The sequence below is a fragment of the Castanea sativa genome, chromosome 6, assembly GCF_040712315.1.
Source record: "Castanea sativa cultivar Marrone di Chiusa Pesio chromosome 6, ASM4071231v1".
NCBI classification, from domain to species: domain Eukaryota; kingdom Viridiplantae; phylum Streptophyta; class Magnoliopsida; order Fagales; family Fagaceae; genus Castanea; species Castanea sativa.
Genome location: NC_134018.1, coordinates 38,103,962 through 38,122,971, shown reverse-complemented (window position 1 = coordinate 38,122,971; position 19,010 = coordinate 38,103,962). Strand labels below are relative to the sequence as shown.

Here is a 19,010-nt window from a genome sequence, read left to right as displayed (position 1 = left end):
CTTCCTATTATTCAGCCCTAACACCAGCCGTAGTTATACCATATGAATGTGTCTTTCCATCATTGAGCTTTGTTGCGGTCCTTGATGACAAGTTCTTTCCGCCTTGGTATTAAGACTGCCTATTTTGATCTCTCCTAGATTTCTCAATAGGGGAGATTGGTGCACTGGATTAGACTTTTGATTAAGAAACTGGTACAAGTCCATCATAGGAGAACCTTTCTATTCTTTGTTGCGGTCCGCGATGACAAGTTCTTTCCACCTTGGGATTAAGATTGCCTATTTTGATCTCTCCTAGATTTCTCAAAAGTTGAGGGATTAGACTTTTGAATAAAAAACTGGTATAAGTTCATCATGGGAGAACCTTTCTATTCTTTTTCGCTCATTACATGTATAAAAAAGAGATAATAAACTCTACTCTAGTTAAAAATGAAAATAGACATAACACTGTTTCTCATGATCCACTACTACCAGGGTGAAAAAAACGTAATTAGAAGTCTTCTAAAAAATTTACATGAAGTTCTTATATATGGATTAGACTAAAGCCAGATAAAGAAGGAACAAAAAAGGAAAAAAAAAAAAAAAAAAAAGTGTCTTAGAAACCTCTCATTTAAATATTTAATCCTTCTAACTTATCAGCCTATTGGAATGCAAGAACTTTGGATAACTTATCTTGAAACCATTGGACATTCATCATTCATCACTTTTGCAAAAGCTAATTGAATAGGAGATAATTAGTATAATGCTATATTGACCTCATGAACATTTATTAAAATTTCAGAAGAAAGAAAGAATAACTGAATTCGTTATCCCGAAAATTATCATAGAAAATTGTACCAACCATAGTGTTATACTCCTTGCATAATTTGATTGAATTAGATTGTATAAATATGTGCTAAGTCCAACATTTGGAGGTTATTAAAAAATTTTGAATATAGATGTCATCACATTTTTCTCGAATCATGACAAATGATATCATAGCCAATCTAGATGACTCATATGAATTGATGGACTCTTATTTTTATAGAAGTGGAAAAATTATGTACCAATTATAATAGACTATATTAGCAATTATGGAAAAAATACAAATAACTTTGTCCCTAATTTTTTTGGCTGTTAAGAGAGAGAGAGAGAGAGAGAGGTTGCCAAGAAGAAATGGAAGAGAGATAAAGAAAAAAAGAATAAGCAAAAAGATAAACAAATAAAGAGAGAGAGACTTAAAAAGAAAAGAAAAGAATGAGCGTAAAGTGAGAATCCTCAAAAAAAAAAAAAAAATTGGGACTTTCATTTGATTTTGGAAAATAAGAATTGTAATATGCATTATGAATAAAATAAAACATTAACAAAAACAAAAAAACTTGCCAAACACTATCAAAATTACAACATGTATGATGTCAAATACCATTTAAATCACAATAATAATAATTATTTTTATTATTTTACAATGGTAAATCAGAACCTAATTCTTGCGTAGGCTTGGTACTTTTCCACTTGAAGAGAGTAAAGGTGAACAATACTGGATCCGAACCGATCTCCTACCTTGACTTTGAGCTAATTGCACAGTTGCCATGGGAACAATGACATATTTCCGATGTCCATCAGCCGAAACGTCGAATGTTGATTTAGGACATCAACACTTGAACCGACAGACATATATATAATGACGTTGTATATAGAAAATGTTATTTTAATAATATATACATAAACCAAACAACACTATTTTGTACTAGGACTACTGGGTACGACGCGTATGATATAAAACTCTCAGGAGTTCACTTTGAAATCACAAGATTATAACTCTCTCACTAACCTCTTTGTGGTTCGCCTTGCCTACTCTAAACCCTAATTCAAGTTGTCAATCCTCTGAGTTCCACCACTAACCTGTAAGGGTAAGTCATTTTCTTGTATTATTTTTTTCTTTATATTGTCTCACTCTTAGAGTCGTTGGTAAGACCGAATCAACCACCCAAACCAAGCATAGAAAATGAGCTTGACTAAGATTGGAAGACTAACATTTAGCAAGGCTAATCATTACTGGTTCGGGCCTAATCGACTAAAATGATTCAACTAAAAAAACTCAAAATACTCGAAAATTTGACCATTAAATAACCTAGGGTAGAGCTAGAGGCAGGGGCGGCTTAATGAATTTGGGGGCCTAAGGCAAAAATTTGTTATCTTGTTTCATATACAAAATTACCATTAATTAACATGAACCATGTAGAATTAAAAAAAAAAAAAAATTTTATAAACACAAAAAATTTGACAAAACTTTTTACATTTGTTGATGTGACAGATTGATAGTAGTGAGTAAAAGAATGATGTTAATGGTGAATCTAGTTGAGAACTAGTAAAAATTTGCTAACTTAACTATTGTAAAAAATGTTGTGAATTTTTTTGTGAATTGCTTTCTTTCTTTTCTTTTTTCTTTTAAAAGTGTTATATTCAGAATATTTTTCATAACAAATTTTAGGTGTTAAGTTGCTTCTTGTTTTCTAGTTGAACCTATCACTAAAATTATTTTTTTGCTATCAATAATAACCTTTAACAATTTGCTATTTAGGATTTTTTTGTAAAAATGTTGTGAAAAATGTTGTGGACATAACTTTTCTTTCTCTTTTTTATTTGTTTTTCATTTGATAAAAAAAATATTATTTTATTTATTGGTTAATATTTTAGCTTAATTAATACTATTGGTTAAAACTTAGGGGTCATTTTTTCACTTGGAGCCTTAGGCGGCCACATCAGTGCCTTATACTATTGAGCTGGCACTGGCTAGAGGTACCATCCCAACTAGAGGTAAGAAGTAAGATGGTTTAAAATTTTAAATCACAATTAAATTATTTAAATAAATTGCATGAAGATTCAATAATAGGACAAGTAACTAAAAATTCATGTGGTATCCGATTGAAAAAAAAAAAGAAGCTTTTTGGTTATTTTTTTTAATCTAATTTTTCATTTTTGATTAGCTTAAAAAACAACTAGCTTTATCTTTTTGTCAACCATTTAACATAAATGCTACCAAAAATTATATTTTTTGTTTCATATCTAGCAAATAAGCTAGGGAAAATTACGAGATATCAAACAGAGAGATAATAGGTTGGGCCGAGGAAAACCCATTACATTTTTTATTTTATTTTATTGTGGAGAAAGAAAAAATATAAAAGGAAAAAAAAAGTTGTAATTACCATTTTGGTGACTGCATCTACATGTGATGTGAGTGAGTGATCTTACACAACCCTCTCGAAAACCCTCCTCTTTTGAAGTCTTAACAGTAAGTAAGTAAACACTTACCACTTACAAACCCAAAGCCCAAAAACCCCTAACAAAGAACCTCACAACATTTCCGAAAATCCTTTGCCATTCTTTGCAATCTCCGATGGCCTCAGCAGCCGCCGCCAGATCCATATTCCGGTCATGCTCCGGCTCCGCTCGCGGCGCTGCGGCTCGTCTCGCTCCCCAAGCTACATCTACAGCTAAAACGGCTCGCTCTCCCTTTCGCATCCCAACCAAAAATTCTCTCTCCAATTCCGCTCTCAGGTACAAACATATATATATATGTCTGAATCTGATTTTTATAGTTTCTCAATTTTGGCATGAAAGTTTACTACATTATTTTGGAACCAAAAGTAAAAACAAAGTCTTTTATTGAAAGTTGAAACTAGTTTGCTTTTGTTTTTGTTATTTGTAATCAGAGAAGCATTGCACATTTTCTCTAAAACTAAACAGGTTACCTGGGACTTGGTGGCAATAAAAAACTAATCTTTAGATAAATTCAGTAAACACATAAAATGGGTTTTCGTGAAAATTAACTTTTCATTTTATGTTTATATCCGAAAGCTTAGATTGTTTTCTTTTCCTACATTTTCTCAGCTTCCAAACAGAGTTACTTTTAAGCTAAATTTTATCATTAATGATAATTATTGGAGAGAAAGAGAGAGATTTGAAGCAAGGATAATGTAAATAATGATATTGTTTTTTGTGTGGAAGGTGTCCTGTTCAAACGGGTTTTTGTGTGGAGTCAATGCTGCCATACCACACTGCGACTGCATCGGCTTTGATGACATCAATGCTCTCAATCTCTGGCGGCAGTTACTGTTGGCTCCCAGATGGTATAGTCAGCTTACTCTATTCTCAGATATATATTTTTATGGTTAGGTGCTAGAATCCTTTAAGCTTATCTTGAATTGGGTATTAAGCGCCGTGATGTCATTCTATTCCATTTAATTTTCTCTAATTGGTGATTGTTGTGGGTGATCCCTATGGTCATTAGAATAGTGGATGAGTAATCAAGAGCCTTGTAGTTTTACTGGCACACTAATGTTTCCAATGGAGGCGTCTATGGTTAAAATCCCCCTCTTCCCCATTGTAACTTTTGAATTATCAAAGAAAAGAACTCTAGTGGACAAATATGCACAACACAAGGATACATAAGTTGATTGCAGAGCATGGAGATTTGTTGTTTCCAACCAAATCAAATTCTTTTTCCTGCAGTTTCTGTTCTTTTGGTCTCTTATAAACATAAGTCGATCTACCATTCTCGTTTACCCCCCTTTTTTGTAAAAAGCATACTACTTTTCTGTTGTAGGCCGAGACAAGACTAGATGAAGATCAAGAAGCAAAGATGGAATGACTTGGATTTGTTTATGTTTTTTGCTTTTAAAGTTGTAGGGAGTATCAGCAGTAGATTAAGCGGGATACCTGTCTTTTCTGAAGTAATGATGAAATGAGATGTGAAAACAACTGATTTATATTGATATTTTTTGAGAGGATCTATCGATTAATATGATGCAGTAGCTTTTGTGTATCATTTTATTCTGTTAAAATTATGTGTTGCTTATGATTATAATTTTCTGCTTCCATAAGAGTCCATCAAATCATTTGAGTCATCCAGTACATCTTCAGGAAGGTTTTTATGAAGTGTGGTGGTCTCATGGGTTTGTTCAGTTGGGTGGCAGATAGAAGGATATTTACTGATAAAGAAAATGATACGCTTAACTTTTGGACAAATGGTAGTTAGATGAAGATTTACTGATGAAATAACAAGAAAACTTTGCTTAATACACACTTTGGGAGATAAGCTGAGATTTTCCTAAAAATAAGAGTTTGAATCTTTTAGATTTTCTTCTTAAGGGCTTGAATCTATAAAGGTGTTTATGGAATGTTATGGTTCAACAATGAATAATTGATTGAAATGATGGACTAGATGCATTCTTATCACCTTTCTTATTTTCTTGCTAGATTTTCCATTAGGGCATAAAGAGTGCCTCATGATCCACAATACATAGGAACTAGATGCTAGATTTCAACCTCTGAAGTCTAGATTTTTCTGTAAAATGATTTGAGTTGTGTTACATAATGTTTACATGTGACTATGAATGGTGAGCTATTCTGTAATATTAAGCATGAATAATTGATTCTGAATATTGTTCTGGATTTTAATTAGTTTAGCAATTTAGTCACTGGGATCATTAAACCAGCGTACTGAATTACTGATCATTTCCATCCAATCAGCTTGCAATGATGATGTGTGATGAATGCCGAGGATTCAAGCAAAGTTTTGTGTACAAAATTCTTCATTATAAGACAGTGACTGCTGATAAGTTAGAAGTTTTGAATGAGCTGCAGAAGATACAAGTTGAATATCCTGAGCTCCAAAACTTAGATGAACTAGTGCACTCCATTAATTTTGTCAATGACATAAAGGCATTAGTACTATTTGTCTGATGATTGATGTTTGATATGTAGCTCATAGACTTTAAATGAGAAGATGTATTGCAGAACAATGAAATCAGTTATTTCTTCTTTCTTCAAAGATTTTTGCATCAATGTTAATAAGCTCAATTAGAATTGTACTAATATCTCCTATGCAATCAGCTTGCAATGATGATTTGTGATGAATGTCCAATGGGTTCAGAAGAAGTTTTGTCTGAAGTTATTGCATTCTAAGAGGACGCTGATAAGTTAGAAGTATTAATGAGAGGCCTACTGGACAATTCTGTTCTGAAAAATTTTCTTTTCTTTTTTAATCCTTCTTTATCTGGCTTGGGTCTAAGCCTATGAGAATTTCATGTATAATTTTGAGAAGATTGCTAATTACCTTTTTCACCCTGATGACATTGAATCATGTCAAACAGATGTCTATTTTTCGTTTTTTACTTATGCAAGTTATTATCACACATATAGCAGGAGCTGTGGTGTAGGTATCTTCTTGATAAATGTGATGAATTGGAAAAAAGTTGAAAGCTCCTCCTATGATGAACCTATACTAGTACCTCAGTCTAATTCTCCAAATACTACCAATTGATATTAGGGCTGAAAACTGGGAAGGAACATTCAACTGGTCAGTTATACATTTGCAATGCAGTTAGCTTATGGTGGCAGTCCTGTCCTAAAACTCTTAGGACCAAAGATTCAAAGAAGTAAAAAGTCCATATATATATGTATGTCTGTATGTAGATTGATAACAATGACAGGAATTGTCATAAATTTTGATGCTACTTTTTTCAGGTGATCTGTTTTAACTTTTAAGGTTGCAAGGATTATTACTATATAAATATTACTATATGAATGTTCCCCTAAAAGAGAAACCCGAAGTTATGTGTAGACATACTTGATGGTAGTACTTATTCATGTGAGATGATTTCTAATGGTACCATTATAGTAGGTTCAGTATATCTGTGTCTCAAATAGAGGAATTGTTGTCTCTTGCTATCTGGGTTTTGCATTGAGCCCAAGACTATTTGACTAAACCAATAGATTTTTCTTTTTTCATTTCTGACTCAGTGTTTTGTTTGTTTAGGGCTGTAATATCCTCTAATCATTGGCAATCCAGCCTGGAGAAGGACTATGATCATGATGACCTTACCTTGCCTTTTCCCTTAATTTTGTTGCTATCTCATAGTAGACATTTACTTGCTAGTCATGGCTACTAGATCAGTTATTGGATTTTCTAGTAGTTTTGCTTAATAAATATATCCTTAATGATCTTTGTATGGGTTTTGTGTTGTAGACGGATGAATTGTATTTGTGCAGGTTTTAGTTACCCTGGGATTTGGTAGCGGCATTATCTTTATTATTTATTTTACTATTCCCTTTCATGTAGAATTGATTTATGTTCTGTTTCACTCGATTGTCCTTCATCGCAAACTAGGTCAGGCTTAGTTATAATACACTGATATTCTTGTCAACTAAAATTTGGCATAGTTTCCTTTCCTTTTGATTGCAACATACTCCCAAGACCAGGTGCTTTCTTGTCAAATTAGCTGTAACTGTTAGTAAAAAAAATGTTCCGTGGTAAGCTTCTTGGGGGTTATGTGTTGGGGTTCAAATTCTTACTACATTTTCTACTTGGTCCTTTGACTTGTCAGTTAGGACACTCATGGCTAATATCTCATTAATAAAATTAGAACAACAAAATTAAGGTGATCGCAGAAATCCTTCTAGTATCTGTGAGCATCTTGGTAGTATTGACCACGTAGTGCCACTGAATTTGAGTTAAACTGGTCTTCCTCCTTGGTCAACACCACAAGTGAAAAAGACTTGCTTGGTCGTCGCAGCAGTTTGTTCTTTGTTGGTGCTAAAATTTGTGATTGTTTTTCTGTGAGAGAATATGTGAAATGTCAGTGCTGAAATTTGTGATTTTTGTGGGTTCTTTGTTTCTGCACCTTTTTATTCCTTGTTTGTGTATGTGTTTTTTATTTTATTTTATTTATGAATTTGACCATTGCAAATAAAAGAATATATTTATATGGAATAGAGAAAGGGGAGAATCAGAATATAGCATAAGGTTTGGTCTGACAAGCACCCTTTCTTTGCTGGCAAGTCCGCACAATGATTTCTTTGTGTGTGACGGTAGATCCAGTTGCACGAAATGAATTGACTTACTTTCAACTAACATTTCCTAACCTGAAGAAAGCTACGAGTATTAAGTCTGTCATAAGTCTTAACAAATCTTTCTCAAAAAAAAAAAAAAAAAAAAAAGTCTTAACAAATATGAAATAACAATACATGGCAGCCATAAAAAAGGGTTGAATCCTTGGTAGAGTTTTCAAATGCCATAGCCATTTCCAATTATGATGAGGGGCGGGCTTACTATCCAAAATCAAGGTCCAAACGGTAAAGCTGATGCAGTATCAAATGTGCCAGAGGGGTTGGGACTCTAGTTAACTGATCTGAGTCTGAAGATTTGGGTCCAAGGGTCTGTGTAGTAGAGCAAAAATGAGCATCCTCTCTCTCTGTCTCTCTCTCTCTCTCCCTCTCTCATTTTGTTGGAGTGGTCCTTGGATAAAAGTCCTTAAGTTATAAGGCATGACCCTAACCATGTATGAGTGATGAGTCCAGAAGCCGGATTTTTCCCCATTTCTAATACCCAAATTGAGCCCTTTTTCTCACAAATCGCACGCAAATTAGTATTTAAAATTTGCTATATTTGTTTTGGGCAGGTTTTTCGCTTTTAGAATTTGAGTGCATGGCCTTAAGTCCTCATTGAGAAGTCGCCGGTTTTGTTTGGCTAGGAGAGTTGTTCTTTTTATGTTCAGATGACCCCCATATAAAGTAACTGCGATTTGTTTACAACAATTTACAGGGAGTTCGTACACACTGCTCACTTGCCTATTTCTTCGACCTTCTCTTTTTAGCTCGCACATGAACAGTTAAGCTACTTTGACAATCTCTTTGCCCCATTCATTTCAGAGATTCAGCCACAAACAATGAGAATATTTTTTCTACCTCCATTTATTTAACCACCCAATGAACTTTTAAGCTGCTTTGAGTCTTTGACAATGTCTTGCACCATCCAGAGATTCAGCTGCAAACGTTCACACCCATAGAGCAATAAATGATCCCAGGAAATATCGAAACCTTCAATGCAGAAAAGTGAGCAAGAAATCTGAATTGTTCTCTGAAGCCAAAACCTCCCCTACCAGTACACACTTTGGATCGAGAATAAATCACAGGCTGTTTCTTTCTATACAGATGGAAAATAGGTTAAAAAGTTATCAACAGTTCCCTCATTATGACCAGAAGTCCCATATAAACCAAATAAGAAACACAAAATCACATTTGTATCAAGACTGCAGCTTGGTACTTAATCAAGAATTCTAGGCAAAAACGTACAAGCAACCAAGTAAACACAAAATGAGTGGAAATGTATTGTTGACAACATGAAATTTCTATTCTGACCAGCATTGAAAATTTAAGATTTACTTTTCCAAGTACAGCTATGTAGAACATAAAGCTTCTGCATTGACCAACCTTTCCAAATCCATCATATTCCCAAATTCACAATTACTTGGTGTTTACCACAAAATATATATTAGGGGCAAAAACAACTTCAGCAAGACTCGTGTACCACATATATAAAAATTGCAACCCAGATAACAGTTCATTGCGAGGAAACAGAAATCAAACCCCTAATGCCAAAACATTGACTTCCATAGGACACGCTTATTCTTCAACGACATTAACTAACTCATACTCAACTAGAGAAAGATTGTTATCCTCCTTAACTTCAAAAGTAGCAGGTTCAGTGACTTCAACGCGTCCCCATTTATCAACTGCTAGCCTCATAGACCCTTTAAACATGTCAATCCTTGCATTCCGCAGTATCACAGTGGCACCTGGCGTCATCATATCAACTGCACATACATAAAGCCCTCATTAGATAACAGATTATAATACATGAGAGCAATATTCTCAAAACCTTGTGACAACAAACATCCATCACACAGCATTCTATAGTGCTACTGCAACAAGAAAAGCTAAAGCCAATGTAAGTGGCTGTCACATAAACACTTATACCAGATTCAGAATACTAATAGTGGGTCCAGGATATACATTTGACTCAATAAACAAAGTATGACTGTATGAATGACTGGAAAAGTAAGATACTCACTCAATTAATGAGTAAAATAAGTGATACTACACCAATTGAAAACTTTGAAGATTAACATTCAACCCATGAGGTTTCACTAAGTGCTATTAATTAAAGGATTTTATCATTATCATGCCAAAACAGATAAAGAGGCTGAAACTCAAATCTCAAAACCCTTTCTCTTCCTGCATTTCTCAGCAAAAAAACAGAACACAATAACCAATATACATACACATAACTACACCTGTACATACATCAAACATAGATGAATACATGCATGGTGTCAATCCAACAAAATCCCATAGTTGCATCAATGTTAGACCCCAAAAGAATTATAATCCCAGCACCAGCCAGGTAATAGCTTTCCCAATTTTTCCCAACCAAACACACTACAAATGCATTATATGTAATTTCTACACAGCAATACACAGTTACTTTAAATTCCAGTTTACAGCGAGAGTTGCACCAATCCCAAAGCATGAATTCCTTCCCTTTCTCCAACCTACCATAGCAACCAAAGATACCACAAACACCACCAAAACAACCAAAGAACACTTTCACATACATAACCAAACCCCAATTAGTCATTCAAAAGAAACCCCCAAAATCCAATACCCAAAAACTACCAACATCTTCCCATTTCCCAAAACCCCTCAACACCCAAAAAAATAAAAAACAAAAACCCAGAATCAATTTTCCCAAACAAAGCAAAACCCATCACCCAAAACACCAAATTCATCAAAAAAATTTCCACACAAACTCCCTCATCATCAAAACACAAAGACCCATTAATTCAGAAACAGCAAACTATAGAAAATGATCAATAAACCTTGGTCGTTGCGAGCAGTGAAGACAATGGTGGCAGTCTCATCGCCGACGAGGCACTCAGCAATACGAGTGGGGTGGAGAGGGCGAGAGAGGAGCATGGTAGATCTGCCAGGCTTGTTGTTGTTGGTCGCCTTGACGGTCTTGGAGCTGACCACCTTAACAGTGAGCGTGTGACCTGAAGTACCAGGCTTCAGCTGGTCAACCTTGATGAACACGGGCTTCCTCTTCGCTACAGCAGTATTATTAGTATTGTTGGTATTCCCTGTTGCCACTGTCGCCATTACTATGGTGGTTGTATGGTCCAAGAAGAAGCTCAATAAATGATAAAACCCTAGGCAAAGTGAGAGAGTCTCTTCAGAACTTAATGAATGGGGAAAAGCAAAAAGCAAAAGCAAAAGCAGAAATGCGGAGTTGAAGAAGTGGTGAAGAAGTTAAACCCTACGTGCGGTCCCTACCCAAAAGCTTTTTTGAGGGAATATTGGGATTTAATTCCGGGTTTGGGCTAGAGTATTGAGAAAGCCCTATTTTGAAACTAGGCCCTATAACCTTTTTCTTTACCAAAATATTTTTACAAAACAATTAATAGCATTGGGAATTTGGAATAATTTTTTATACTATTGGGATAATTTATATTACTTGTCCTCCCATTAGGAGTCTTTATCTTCGGATCATAACAGCTAATCACCAATTAACTTTTTGTGTTGGCGAAAATTGAATCATAAATTGTAGAGTTTTACTTTATATAAGGTTTAAGTAAATGGATTGAGATCAAGTGCAATTGCTTTTAATGATCGATTGAGAGCGCAACTTTCAATATTAACGATTAAAAAAAAAGGTTTTTTTTTTTTTAGAGTAGTTGTACATCGAGCAAGAGTATTGCACCACCAAATCTTGTCTCAAATGAATACTCGTAAATGAATACTCAGATTGAACATATAAGATTGAAATGCTATGTCTATAATATTCTTTATAGCAAATCTTAAGTAGTAAGTTGATATTGGTTCTAATATATATTTATCATTAAAATTACCTTTTTATCCACTCCAACAACCACTAACAACTTAGAACTGAATGGGATATTTCACATGGTTCATATAAACTACATGGGATAATGTGAGTGATTCAACATCATCAAAACAAGCCCTATTTTGGTTATGCGCTCTTCACATATCAGGTTAAACAAATTGCATTCTAAGCTGTTGCATCAATAGGTTTTGCCATGGCCTCTTCTCATGTTTGCATTGTTCTCGTTCTCTTTAAATTGTCAAAATAGAAGTTGTTTTTCTTCTACTTAAAGATTCTTGTTATTCACTTATTTGCACATCATGAGCAGCACCCAACAAAAGTAGGACTCAAGTTCCAAGGCTGTTGGCATTATTATGAAAATTCCTTTTACACTAACACTAAAATGATGTCTTGTTAGCCAGGGTTCAATTACTCAGCAAACTTTGTGCATAAGGACACCCTCAAAGCGTATGATCGCTTCCGTTAATCTGGCACACAATCCTGGTGTAAAAAACCTACTTTCAAAGACTTCAATTAATAGCTCATTATTGAATATACATCTGTTAGTAATCCATCAAAGGCTGTACCAAGAACTCAGTTCAAAGAAAATCCTCGAGTAGTTAATCAAAATTTGTGCTGGTGAACAATACATCTGGCTTGTTAAACCAAGAGTTTGTCAAAAAAAAAGAAAAAAAAAAGGATTGTTAAACCAAGTAATCGCCAGATATTTATTACCATAATTTATTTGTAACATTTTTTTATTAAGTAAATGATAGATAATATAGATTCATATGGAATACCAAACCAAACGAAAAGACAGATTTCTGGTACACCATGAAAAAAATGGGAACACCATATTACCACTTCTATATATTTTAGTTAATGTACTCACAATCCCTAGCAGGAGCCTATCCTGAAGATCTAGAGGTTCACAAATTCGTTAGGACAGAATCATTTAAAAAACTTTAATTTAAAATTTGTAGCAAATGAAAATGGAGAAGGATTAAAACCACTGCTTCCAATTCACATGCTTTCTGCGAGAACGGATTTCAGGTCAAAAATTGACCTACAAAAAAAAAAAGAAAAAAAAAATCACATCAAGACCCAATAGTAATTTTTACAAATCCAGAAAAGGAGAATAAATATGAGAAAATACCTGATGGTCCAAATTCCATCTGCTGATAATAAATCATTAATTAAACTCTTGTACGTATGAATTACTTGCTCATGGTCGAAGACAAATAGAAGTTCCAGAATATCGAGCCCAAACACATGAAAGCCACACGGGCTTGAAGAGGCACTACCCTGTAAAGATGCCATATATATAGCCAAGGCATGTAAAGCTTGATGTTCCAACAAAAAAAGTACTAGGTAATCGTAATGAGGGAAATAGACGAAGTCAGTCCTAGAGGACTATGTTCTCTGAAAAAATGATTCATTAAATGAACCAATGCAAATATATGAAATTGATATATCCAGAGCATTTCAAATCATTGTACTTAGTTTTGAGTTTCAACTTCCGCTACACTTCAGAAGTTGTCTCGACTAGCGAAGCATCCAGCAAGCAATTAACTCTCCTAGTTAGGATAAAGAGTTTTTGAAATCTTTGATTCTTCTCTCCAAGCTGAACCTTGGAAACCTTGGAAATGAATAAATAAAAAAAAGGGAAAAGAAAATGACAAATGAACCTAGAAATACAACATTGTTATTCCCAATACTGGGTGTCAACATTGTTAAGTAAGAATTTATGCACACTTTTTGAACAAGAAAAGATTTGCTTGCTGGGTGTCAATTCAAATGCCTTTTTCTTTTTTCTATTCTCCCAAAACTTTTTCAGATCCCTAAAAAAAAAAAACCTTTTTCAGAGAACGCAAAGAACTAATTCCATTTTCAAATCCCAGGGAATTTCATAAAGATGTAAAAGCGTACCCGAAATTCAATGCACTGACAGGGATCCAGAATCTAAATCCTGCATAGAAATCAAAAAAGAAAATCAATTTACATTATTACTAGAAATTACACATGCTCGGTTCTTACACACTGGTCTCACCCTCTACCTCGTTTTTACAAGGAGGAGATGCCATTTGAGCTAGAGCCCATCTGTGAAATCTGGACCACATTATCAAGCCAATGTAAACATCATGTCAAAGATTGTTTTTTTACCAAAAAGTAATGTAGGAAGAGCATCTTTCTGGTATTTTTCTGGAAGCTGTGAGAGCTTCCCTTGCCATAAGTTGTTCCATGCAAAAACAACAGCAATCACAGTTGGACCAAGCACAATTTGGTTTAATACAATCTGCAAGTAAATAAAAGTTAGTTACACTAATTGAAATGCTGAATATGAAAGTGAAAATTCAAAGGTAGTACACCTTCAGTATTAGGTTCTCCACCGTTTGCTTCGGCAAAGCATAATCAAGATACTGGTACCATGCATAAGAACCAGGGCCATAGAAAAGAAACCCATACGAAGTCATCCGCAGAGCACGGATCCAGTCATGGTCTGAAAGGAGGGTCCACATTACATCCTAAAGGAAAGTGTTGGTTAAAAATGAAACTCTGAACAGCCATCTGCACCACTTAGATGCAAAGAGAACATAGCAAGAAACTTTCTTGACATGTCATAGATTATATGCTTCCAACTAGATAAAACTATACTTAGCAAACCAGAAATGAAGAATGTGTCATGGATGGAAACTTTTCCAACATATGTACCTACTATGTTTGGGGTACAGAATTGATTGGTTAAGTGTTTAACCACAAAATCAAGACCATAGAGGTATCAATCAAAGTGGAAGTGTCAAATTGCATTGTCCTCACAACCACTTTCCCAATCTATACTACCTTTTAACTGGGTTCATTCTATAGAGGTCTTATTCTAGCACTTGTGATGATGATAGTTACTAATGAGAGTGAATGACACAGGGTGGAAGCATGAATGGGCTCTGATATCAATTTTGATGTTAAATCTTTATGAACACAGCCCTGAACTAGATTTCTTGATGAGATCTTGAAAGGTTCTTGAATAAGGATTGATGTTTAAGGGTTAAGGTAAACAAAAGATTGAATCCTGAATATGTTAAAACAGGGAATAGAACCAGAAATAACATAGATACAACACTAGCAATCATACCTATGTTTTCCAAAGTAATCACACTCAGGTAGGATAAGGCAATCACACCCTCAAAGTTTAAAATAAGCTGCTAAATATCAATATTATTGACAACAATAAAGCCTTGGGCTATTGTTAAATCTTTTCCTCAAAGGAGTACGACTCTAAATAACCTATTCCTAGAATGACTAGGTTTACTAATAACAAATAAAAAGATTTAAGAACTGCTAAATAAAATAGGAACAGGGCTCAAGACATAAAATAAGATTCATGGGCCTTTGGTACAACCAAAGAGATCCCATTCCAGAAATTATTCTAGTAAACTTAATTAAAACTGATCCAACAACTTTCTAACATAAAAAACTCTACATTGAAAACTCAATAATAACTAAGAAAACTTTGATAGGTGTCAAGAAAGCCCCACATCAAAACTAGACCACAAAAATATTGAATTTGATATTCAATAATGTTTATCCTCAAACTCTTTGCTATCCGTATGAGGGATGTTCTCAATTAAATATATATAGAGACAAATCTTCCCAGAGTTCCATGAATTCTCTGGTTTGGAGAGATCATTTCACAACTAGACATAGTTTCATGGTTGGCTACAAAGGGTATATAGAGCAAATCCAGGTCTGTAAGGAGTAACAAAAAGAATACACAACTCCTCTCTTTTGAATGCAACTACTCTGAAAGAATATGGTCTGCAATTTTGGAGTTATGCTGTATTAGAAGAAATATTTTGGTTGGGAGCAGGAACTATTTTGGATGCAGCAGAGATTCAGAGGAAGTGGTTTGATTAATACGATAAAAACTGCTTTTGCTGCTGTGGTCTATCACTTTTGCATGTAGAGAAATAAAAGGATTAGGATTTTCAGAACTAAATATTCAACCGAGCAATCACTGACATGGCTTAATATATATTTTCCACGCATCATGGGTTTAAAGAATGTAAAAGGTATGGCTACTTATCAAAAAAAGACAAAGAATGTAAAAAGGTATGGCTCAAAATAGTGTTTACTTTTTAGAATAACTTGGATCTTCCTAAAACCTTCTAAAAAAGCCAGAAATGTCATGCTGCTAGATTTAGTCTTTTAGATGCTAAATAGTAAATATTAATGGCACCCTTAACAGATGTGAGTTTGGAGGTATTATAAGGGATCATGAGGGAAGAGTGCTTAGCTTTGTTCTTATAGAATTGCTGAAGACCCAAAAACTGGTTTTGTGTCATGAATAGATTGGATTAACCATGTCAGAGGAGAAGCAACTAAGGTGGCTTTTAATGGCTACAGACTCTCAAGTGGCTACAAGCATCCTAGCTGTGGTCCTTTGCATTTGCAACTGTTAATTAGAAAAATGGATAATTACAGTAAACCCACATGTGGTTAGGCCTGTTTTCACTTTGCCTACCCGTGGTTCAATCATTTACACTTTGCCCCCATGAGGTACCTTCCGTTAGAGATCTGTTACCCACCTCTCCCTCTGCCGTTTGAAAAACATATTTTTAGGAAAAAACAGACATAACAAAGATCAAAAAGTTGGGGTTTTTATTGCTTAAGAACTTCTATGGTGGCAACGAACTCAACTTGTAGATCCTCTTTTTTCTTTGCACTTCCATCCAGTTCTCAATTCTCTTCTTGTAGTACCCTTCTCTCCACTTCACCAAATCCATGACTATAACCCTAGTGTTGAAGTAGCACGGGTTTCGGGTCGAAAATACCTGGAAAAGAATCAGGTCGGACCAGAACGGGTCCGTGAAGTACTTGGTGAAATTCGCGTGGCAGTATTCGGGGGCTCCGATGACATGCGTCGAAGTCACGCGGTCAATGCAGGAATCGAGAATGTCTACGAGGTAGTTCAATGGGTTCTCGAGAGCTTGTCAGATCGAGGAGGAGATTAGGTTTATCACCTAAACCCATAAACCCACCATTGCCAATCAACCACCACCTCGCCAAACCCACCATGGCAACACCCTACCACCACCACCATTAACCTATAGATGCATAGAAACCCACAAAAAATCAAAGCAAAATCCACACAACTGAAACCCACAAAATTTGAATCCAAAAGGCAAAACCCATCCCTAAATTAAAACCCATAGCAAATTCCAACCCCAAAGCCCATCAGAATCATTCAAAATCAAAACCCTTGAAACATAAATCAACCCATCATGAACCACAGTGCTTCAATCAATTTGCCTCAACCAACACCACTGCATCACAAAGCTCAAAAATCAACAAAGGTAGCCGAAGAAAGGAGAAAGCCAGAAGAGAGCTAGAATTGAGAGAGCAGAGAAGAGAAGAGAAAGCTGGATCTACTAGCAACCAAAAACCGGCTAGCATAGGATTTTGCGGAAGATGTAGACTTTGAAGTTGAGGGAAGGGAATGTGGATCGGACAAGGACACGTAGGACTCTTTCCTGTTACGGTAGTTCGGTGCTTCAGCAAACCGCGACAACCCATCAAGCCCAAGCCCAAGCCCATCTCCGCTGTCGTTCGGTCTCGTTGAAAACAACCGTATACAGAGACAAAACGGCGGCAAAAGAAGCGACACGAGAAGAAACAAAACGACGATGCTTAATCTGAAAGGAAGCATTACTGGGTTTTCTGGGTATTTTTCTTTGTGGGTTCTTGAAGAAAGAGATGGGTTTTGGAGATTGGGTATAATGAAGTAAGGCTATAATAAATTTCTTTCTTCTTCTTCTTCTTCTTGAGAACTTATATGAGAAGTTCTATGAGAAGTTTTTTTTTTTTTTGAGAAAGATATGAGAAGTTCTTAAGCAATAAAAACCCCAACTTTTTGATCTTTGTTATGTCTGTTTTTTCCTAAAAATATGTTTTTCAAATGGCAGAGGGAGAGGTGGGTAGCAGATCTCTAACGGAAGGTACCTCAGGAGGGCAAAGTGTAAATGATTGAACCACGGGTAGGCAAAGTGAAAACGGACCTAACCACACGTGAGTTTACTGTAATTATCCCTTAGAAAAATTATGCTTTTGTTCTCTAGCTTTAATACATCTTGTATATTTTTTGTATTTCAATTGTTACATCAAGCAATACCATTGAGCTACTCTTCGCACATCATGTATATGATAGACAAGAAATATGTTTTGCAATTTTTTTTGCCAGTTTTAGTAATGAGATGCAAAAAGTTGAAATTTTGTTACCCCATTACCTCTCCTTTTTGTGTGTGTGTGTGTGGATATTCAATAGTAACAACAGCAAGGGAGGGGGGATAAGAACCTCGGACATCTCCATTGAAAACACTAAGAGGTGTTAGTAGAGCTATAAGGCTCTTAGCGATTACCCCATTAAATTCTTATTGAAGTTATGGGCTTGACTTTGTGATTAGTAAGTTACACATGCAACCAGTGGGTATTGACTGCAAGGCAAGGAGCTGCCACATTTGAGCAAGAGCACATTGGCTTGAGGTTATGGGCTTGATTGATAAGGATTTTAAGGCTCAAATTTTTCGCCTTTCAGAGCAACCAAACAGACCACACAATAGCCATTTTCTGGTTCATCTGACAGACTCAAAAGCTTCATTAAACAAAAATTCCAACAGAGTACCAATTAGCAAAAGGGTAAAGAGAACTCCAAACAAACAAAAATTCAATACATCAAAATTCAGAAAATTGTTAATTATTTCTACTTTCAGATAAACACTTCCATTGGCACCCAAACTGCGGACAACAAACACATAACTCTCAAAAGTTTCAAACTTCACACTTCTTTTTCCCCTCATTTTCTCAGCAACCAAACACAGCATAACAAAAAAAAAGGAGCAGCTTTGAGTTTCCACTGACCTTAGTGAGAGCAATGGAATCAGTGTTCAAAGGCTCTCGCTTAGTCCACCGCTCCCTGAGCTGGGCGATGGTGTCGCCGGCGAGAGCGAGCGAGCCAGCCGTGACGGCTTGCTTCAATGGAAACCGGTAACCGGCTCTGCCAGTTGCCGCTGCGGAATCGGAGGATTTGGATTTGGATTTGGATTCGGGTTTTTTGGGTCTTTTCCTGAAGAGATGGGTTGAGTTCCAGAGCCCGCCAAGGCCTCCACCCAAAGCCTCCATTTTTCTGAAACTACAAAAACAAAAACAAAAACAAAAACAACAATATTTTCAAAAACAAATTGCGCTTATTTATTTATTCGTTTAGTTCACTCCTCAAAATGGAAAGTGTTTTGATGATTTTCGTACATTAAACGAT

At 35.4% G+C, this 19,010-nt stretch overlaps 3 protein-coding genes and 1 pseudogene across 7 annotated transcripts; 1 reads left to right on the top strand and 3 right to left on the bottom strand.

The window, feature by feature from the left end:
* Positions 1-3,183: 3,183 nt before the first annotated feature.
* On the top strand, positions 3,184-7,121 carry LOC142638080 (protein NUCLEAR FUSION DEFECTIVE 6, mitochondrial-like). 4 transcript variants are annotated; one of them, XM_075812081.1, is made up of 3 exons: positions 3,184-3,534; positions 3,985-4,106; positions 6,797-7,121. In XM_075812081.1, the coding sequence occupies exons 1-3, from the start codon at positions 3,374-3,376 to the stop codon at positions 6,802-6,804; spliced, it is 291 nt and encodes a 96-aa protein (XP_075668196.1). In that variant the 5' UTR covers positions 3,184-3,373; the 3' UTR covers positions 6,805-7,121. The 4 variants fall into 4 exon arrangements, with proteins under 4 accessions (XP_075668196.1, XP_075668192.1, XP_075668193.1 ...); XM_075812077.1 differs by lacking the exon at positions 6,797-7,121 and adding an exon at positions 5,872-6,175; XM_075812078.1 differs by lacking the exon at positions 6,797-7,121 and adding an exon at positions 5,509-6,175.
* A 2,026-nt stretch (positions 7,122-9,147) lies between these two features.
* On the bottom strand, positions 9,148-11,153 carry LOC142640349 (uncharacterized protein At4g28440). Its single transcript, XM_075814411.1, has 2 exons — positions 10,698-11,153; positions 9,148-9,632 (listed from the first exon to the last, which is right to left on the bottom strand). Exons 1-2 carry the CDS (start codon positions 10,975-10,977, stop codon positions 9,442-9,444), a joined length of 471 nt encoding a protein of 156 aa, XP_075670526.1. The 5' UTR covers positions 10,978-11,153; the 3' UTR covers positions 9,148-9,441.
* A 1,383-nt stretch (positions 11,154-12,536) lies between these two features.
* On the bottom strand, positions 12,537-19,010 carry LOC142638159 (protein sym-1). 2 transcript variants are annotated; one of them, XM_075812165.1, is made up of 6 exons: positions 18,614-19,010; positions 14,071-14,226; positions 13,865-13,997; positions 13,631-13,670; positions 12,858-13,006; positions 12,537-12,767 (listed from the first exon to the last, which is right to left on the bottom strand). In XM_075812165.1, exons 1-5 carry the CDS (start codon positions 18,872-18,874, stop codon positions 12,919-12,921), a joined length of 678 nt encoding a protein of 225 aa, XP_075668280.1. In that variant the 5' UTR covers positions 18,875-19,010; the 3' UTR covers positions 12,537-12,767; positions 12,858-12,918. The 2 variants fall into 2 exon arrangements, with proteins under 2 accessions (XP_075668280.1, XP_075668281.1); XM_075812166.1 differs by having other exon boundaries at positions 13,759-13,997; positions 18,614-18,981.
* Positions 16,251-17,552, bottom strand: LOC142638160 (putative galacturonosyltransferase-like 9; annotated as a pseudogene).